Here is a 7,146-nt window from a genome sequence, read left to right on the forward strand (position 1 = left end):
GTTTGAAGCCTTCAGAGACGAACTACTCAGCTCATCGGCTAGAATTCCTTTCTCTAAAATGGTCTGTCACCGAAAAATTCCACGACTATCTCTACGGTAGTACTTGTTTCGTGTTGACAGACAACAATCCACTGACCTATTCAAAGACTACTGCTAAGCTAGATGCCACAGGTCAACGCTGGATTGCTAGTCTTGCAAATATGATCTTCGTCTTGATTACCGAAGCGGCAAGAAGAACATCGATGTAGATGCTTTGTCCAGGCAATCTGCTAAACAAACCACGACTCCAGAGAACACGGATGACACCACAATTGTTGGACCAGACGTTATTAAGGCAATTGCATTTGCAACACAAGTTGAAGACCTTGCACTGGCTGATACCATCGTGGATCCAGACACAACAACACAAGATGATTCTGAACAATTTGTGCCAGATGATGCGGTCCTAGCCTACGGACTATGTTCTAAGGATCGGAATAAGGCACAGTTGGGTGACCCAGTTATCTCGGAACTGGTACAGCACATTCGTCGCGGAACTAAACCAAAGTCTACGACATTTGGTTCCAACGCTGCAACTGTTTCGACATATCTGCGGGAGTGGTCAAAACGAAGGTTACAACAGAACGTCCTATATAGACAAGGTTGTGTATCGGGGCAAGAAAGACTCCAACTTGTTGTTCCGACCAAACTTCGCGATGATATCTTCATGGCATTGCACGACGACCTAGGGCATCAAGGTCGCATCAGAACGTTGTCTCTCCTAAGAGAACGGTTTTATTGGCCATGGATGGACTCCTTTGTCATCTCCAAAGTAAAGAATTGCCCACGATGCATTCGAAGGAAAGCCAGAAACAGTCTTGAAGAATTGATCCCTATTTCTACAATGGCACCAATGGAGGTAGTCTACATTGACTATTTGTCACTTGAGCGTTCCAAAGGAGGCTACGAAAATATTTTAGTCAAGACTGACCATTTCAGCAGGTTTGTTCAAGCCTTCCCTACAAGAAACCAAACTGCCAAGAAAACTGCAAGGATTTTGTATGACCAGTTCTTCGTCCACTACGGATTTCCAGCTCGAATACATAGTGACCAAGGCCAGACGTTTGAGTCCAATATCATCAAGGAGCTCAGCTTATTACTGGCACAGACAAGTCCAGAACTAAACCATACCACGCGATCGGAAACGGCCAAGTAGAGCGCTTCAATGCAACATTATTGAAGATGCTTGGAACCTTAGAAGAAAGCCAAAAGTCGGATTGGAAAGCCCATGTCCCAACCTTGGTCCACGCATATAACGCAACCATGATAGCACTGGGTATTCCCCACACTTTCTTATGTTTGGGAGACACCCAAGGTTGGCCATCGATGCATTCCTAGTGTTGCCAAACGACCAGATGTCAGCAGCGTCACACACTGAGTACGTCACCAAATTGCGAGAACGACTCTACAGCTCTTATAAAACAGCTCGTAAATGTGCAGAAGAAGCAGGGAAGAGGAACAAGAGACGATATGATGGAAATGCCAGAAGTCTCACTCTTGTCCCTGGAGATCTTGTTCTCGTCCGTAATGTTTCACTCAGAGGAAAACATAAGTTGGCCGATAAATGGGAACATTTCCCGTATACTGTGGTCAGCCAACCAAATGAGGATCTCCCAGTATATGAAGTGAAGCGGGAAGGGGCACGATACAGAAAGACCCGCATTCTTCACCGCAACCTTTTATTGCCCTTTATGAGCATAGAATCTGATCAGATTCCTGAGTCGTCGGAAACAGAAGAGGAAACTGATTCACATTCTGACGTTGATTCACATTTCAGTGATGACAGTGCTTCTCATGGCAACAGTTCCTCCTTCTTAGATCAATCGTTAAGTGTGCCGCGATACAGGATTCCCGCAAGAAGAGCGCCAGGAGAGCTTGGCTCAACACCGAGATCTGAGGTGGACTCTGAACCATCAAGCCCTATCCCCTCTCCAAGACCCGTTAGACAGACACTTAAACCGGGATGGATGACTTCTAACGACTGGTTACTTAAGTGATTACATGAACAGTGTATATATATTTTTCATAAACCAATGGATATTCAAACAGATGGAATATGTTAAGTTGAATACAGAGTTAATTCACGCGACTACAAGTGTTCACAATTATTCAATTGCAACGGCATTGATAGTTATGTAGATTTATAAAATCTCCATTAGATCTTACATAGATAGTTACGTTGATATATTTTGTAACGTATGTAAATTACTTGATCATTTAGTTGTAGAGCCCTACAGTAGATCAGTTATATATATTGAAAAAATGCTTAGCCGTGCTTGTTTCGCGTTGATATTTTAATGTTATCGGGTCTGATATATATTTACTTCGTGATCGCGTACGTTTTAAGTCGCGCATATCAATCTGATTTTTTTGTTTTTGTTGTTTTTACTTTAATGCAATTCATCCATTTACAGGCATTACCATGTGTTGTATATAATAGACAATGTTGAGGACAACATTTTTCCGGAGAGTGGTAATATGTCACAGGTGTTAAATTTAATAAAAGAAAAAGTTCCAATATTGTTGTTGCCTTATAAAATCCCTATATTTATACGCATAGAAAGAAGTCCTATATGTAAAAAATTTCCTATAATAATTATTTGCAAAGGACTGGAATATTTTAATATCAGTAGTCACTAGTTTTTATATACTAGTCAGACGTAGGCCGTAGCATATTTACTAATACATCACCTGTTTACACTCTTTACCTGTCCTCTTTTATTATGTAAATTAGTTTCAGGTCTTTGGTATACGCCGATTGGCTATTGATGATAGACAATCGCCATTACATCTGAGAACTGCTATATCTATGAATTATACATTCATATATATCATTAAATATTACAGTCTGTTTATTTACAAATTGCAGGTAATGCATTGCAAAACATTGTGTTTTATTTTCCCAAGACCTATATGCAAATGAATATTTGGTATATCATTGCGTTTTCATGTATTTGTAAGTTTACTTTGTACCATTGTTTAAGCTGACCTCCGGCCGTTGACCGCAAATGTTTTTTTACATGTTTGTTTACATTTTGTTTGTACATTACATTTAATATAATATAATACAATATAATAGATTGATGTTAGACCATTGCCATTACATCTGAGAACTGCTATATCTATGAATTATACATTCATATATATCATTGAAAATTAAAGTCTGTTTATTTACAAATTACAGTGTTACATCATTACACCGACAAGCCCCTTATAGAACCCATAATACCCAAAACACTGAGCAAGCCAAACGGCGACACTTGACTCCCTTTTCGTTTTGTCAATGCTATAATTATTGTTTAATTGCTGTAAATAATAGAATTTGAGTCATTTGTGGCTGATTTGGGTTCATTATGTGGATAGCTGGATCCCAGCATCACACATTATGTCATAGACAAAAGGTAAAGGGAACCAGATATTTGATACAGCAAGTACTTGTTGTAAAACGCAATGTTTAAATTTCGACCAACCAGAAACAAGTTCTAAAAATAGCACGTTTGCTGGGGTATAAATAGGTAGATTGATGACAGAGAGGGCATTCGGTATCCAGCGATTGATGAAGACACATCGAGGATTCAACTAATAATTTATCCCAGTACCTTGATAAGGAAGTTACACTGTCAGGGCGGATAAATTATTAGTTTGAAGTTCATAGACGAAAGAAGAGTTGCAGAATTCAACAAGGTTTCGAGCTATAGGGCCAGCGCATAGGAGTTTTACCTTACGGGACCCAGAGTTTGGTAATCTACTGAGATAGTAGGAGAGTTCCAGCTTGTAGACGGTTCAGCATTATTGGCGACGTATAGCCAGGGCATCGGGGATAGACCTATAGGGTACTTGAATGCTACATATGATAGCATATAGGCGCTGAGTATTCCAGGAGTCTGGGCATTTATATAGAGTTGTAACTTCAATTAAGAGGACAGAGGCCGAGCGTCTATGCGATAGGACTCGTATGTTATTGATTCAAAGACATTGTCTGACGGGAACTTCAACAAAAAGATCAGTCAAGTATAGAGCCTCCAACCTATAGGAGTTTGAGCTTATCGGTATTAATTGAAGATTAAGTTAGTTTGAAACATTTATTGATTGTCTGATCTCTGAAATTATTTATCGGTGGACGGATAGCTCAGTGGTTTGCACTCTGGCCTTCCAATCCTGAGGTCGGGGATTCGATCCCCGGCATCTACTCGGGAATTTTCAGAAACGCTTTTCAGTGTTTCCCACCCAACTAGAGGTGTACTGGTCAGGAACCAAGGCTTTCCTTGCGTGTATCAGTGCTATACACTGGGCACATTAAAGAATAAGGCTGTCTATTCGCAAAGAGCTAGGCTAAGTTAGCCGGACAAGCCTTACCTGATTTCTGATCTCTCTGAGGGGGCTTTGTCTCACTCTGTCCCTCTGGTCAGATCGCTCTGTGATTGTACTAGTAGAGAATGAATTATGCGCCCTGTGTGGCTGCATTTGAACTATGTAAAGCGCCTTTGAACGTGAAACTGATCATGAAAAGGGCGCTATATAAATTTCGTATAATAATAATAATATATAGACTGAGCATCGGAAAGCTGAGACAGAGACCCAGAGTTTGGTAATCTACTGAGATAGTAGGAGAGTTCCAGCTTATAGACGGTTCAGCATTATTGGCGACTTACAGCCAGGGCATCGGGGATAGACCTATAGGGTACTTGAATGCTACATATGATAGCATATAGGCGTTGAGTAATCCAGGAGTCTGGACATTTATATAGAGTTGTAACTTCAATTAAAAGGACAGAGGCCGAGCATCTATGCGACAGGACTCGTATGATGTTGATTCAAAGACATTGTCTGACGGGAACATCAACAAAAAGACCAGTCAAGTATAGAGCCTCCAGCCTATAGGAGTTTGAGCTTATCGGTATTAATTGAAGATTACGTTAGTTCGAAACATTTATTGATTGTGTGATCTCTGAAATTATTTAGCTTCCAACAGAAGTCATTTAGGAATCATTGGTATACGAATCATTTAGGCAAGGTAGCCAGAGGAAAATTCTATATATCCTTGTCTGGTCATAGTTCGTGGATACAAGAAACAACCATTTCATACTCGAATAAAATTAGCAAACAGCAATAAATTTATACTTACAATCAAATACCTAATCAATTTCCTTTTCAAAAGCATGCATAATGCGTGAAAAATACCATAAACCTTGCAGAAATGTGCAGAACAAAACAGGCATGTCAGTTAGTTTACTTACTTTCATTTTCGTTCAAGTTCGTGGATGACGTCATCAGTTTATGTGCTCACGAGAATTGTCAATTAGGCTAAGGAAAAAAAGTTTGTTTTACATAGCATTTAACATCAACACAAAATATAGTCATTAATGATTTATTTACAGTTAATTATTTATAAATAAGATTTTTTTTTACAAGTCAGTGCCTATTCCTCATAGTCAACACAGTGAGGGCAGTAGAATTTCTGACCGTCAGCAACTTCAGTTATGGGGCAACAATATTTCAGGTGTACCCAGTGTAAACAGGGCATCCAGCCATGTTTACCATCACACTGAGCCCACTCAACAAACTTAACAGACCTGTTTCTAGAAATTTCAATAGGCTGGCGTGCATTGCATACACAGCATGGCTTAGTGTCCATGTTGTCTGACTCAGAGTCAGACATTTCACATCTATATGGGCTTTCAGCAGACTTCTCAGTGGAAGGGCCTGGCTTTGGACTGGACTGTTTGTTCAAGAGTTTGATTATCATTGATTTTTTAACTGACTTCTCCTTTGTTTGCATTTGTTCTGGCTTCCTTTTGTTCTGACTTAGTTCATGTTCTTTCATTTGCTCTATTAAACTTTCTGTAGACATCTCTTTTCCTGACACTATTTTGCTCATAGTTTTTCTTGTTTTTCTCTGCTTTTCAGTTTCTGATTTCTTTCTCTTAAGTTCTTTCCCTTTTTCTTTCATGAAGACACTACATCCTTCATCTTTGTTAACTTCAATGCCCCCTTCCACTGTAGAAGCTTCACTAGCTTGACTACATTCTGAAGACTCCTGGTAGACATCAGCTGGTAGAAGCTTGTCTTGAGGTAGGGCAGCTTTATCCAGGGGATATATACCAGTCTTCCTGAACCCAGACTGTAGGTTTTCAGGGGATACTGCCTTAGTGTAGGCTTTGCACGCCAGCTCACACACATTGTACCGACAAATAGTGGCAGATGTTTCCCTTATTAACTTGTGGCACTGGATGTTATAGAGTTTTTGGAAGGGTCCAAAGCAGGCAACATCAAAGGGTTGAAGAATATGGGAGCAATGAGCAGGCAAGACAAAAATGACAATATTCAGTTCCAGAGCCCACTCTGCAAGCCCTACAGAAACATGCGACTTGTGACCATCCAACATAAGTAGAACAGGTTCATTGGTGCGACCTGGAATGTACTTGATAAAATGATGTCCAATCCAGTGTCTGAAGATAGCACCATTGGACCAGCCGGTCTCGCTTACTGTTCCATCTGCACCAGCACATTTGCCCGCCAGTAAGTCAGGATTCATGCGCTTTCCTGCAAATACAAAATAGGGCGGAATGGCCACACCACTGGCACTACCGCAGCCCAAGACAGTGACTGTTTTGCTCTTTCCAGTTGTGACTGCAGGTGGATTAGCATGTACATGAACAATATGTGGTGGTTTATGGTCCAACGAGATACCCTTTTCGTCAATATTAAAAATGAGGTGGGGTTTGTCATGTAAATCATACTGGTCTAGTGTTCCCCTGAGATTGTCAAAGTAAGTGTTCACATTTTTCTCATTTGCCATCTTTGCTCTCAGCTGTTCCAAACTTCTTGGTTTGTGTACTTTCACATCTGGCCATCTGTTTCTGAAACCTTCAAACCAAGCCAGAGTAAGCGGGTTTGTTTGGTTCGTTTACTTAATCTGATAGCATAGTCAGTGGCAATGTCAGATGTTTCTTGTTTGGTATATCCATACCCGTACCCAACCATCGTTTTCAGATGGTCAACTATTTTAGACTCCTCATACAGAGAAAGAACAGGGGCCCTTCCAGTAGTCACACAATCCGGATCAATTTTACCATGTATTCTGTCCCTAAGGGTCTGCTCAGGCAC

The 7,146-nt window shown here is 40.4% G+C and overlaps 1 protein-coding gene across 1 annotated transcript; it reads right to left on the reverse strand.

Moving 5' to 3' along the window:
- Positions 1 to 5,458: 5,458 nt before the first annotated feature.
- On the reverse strand, positions 5,459 to 6,838 carry LOC123546193 (uncharacterized). Its single transcript, XM_045332387.2, has one exon. It carries the CDS (start codon positions 6,836 to 6,838, stop codon positions 5,459 to 5,461), a length of 1,380 nt encoding a protein of 459 aa, XP_045188322.2.
- Between the last annotated feature and the right edge of the window lie 308 nt (positions 6,839 to 7,146).

Source organism: Mercenaria mercenaria, unplaced genomic scaffold (assembly GCF_021730395.1).
Source record: "Mercenaria mercenaria strain notata unplaced genomic scaffold, MADL_Memer_1 contig_2048, whole genome shotgun sequence".
Lineage (NCBI taxonomy): Eukaryota > Metazoa > Mollusca > Bivalvia > Venerida > Veneridae > Mercenaria > Mercenaria mercenaria.

What these genes read in the sequence shown, in the direction of transcription:
- LOC123546193 (XM_045332387.2), bottom strand. Translation starts at nt 6,838, where the DNA reads ATGGCAAATGAGAAAAATGTGAACACTTACTTTGACAATCTCAGGGGA.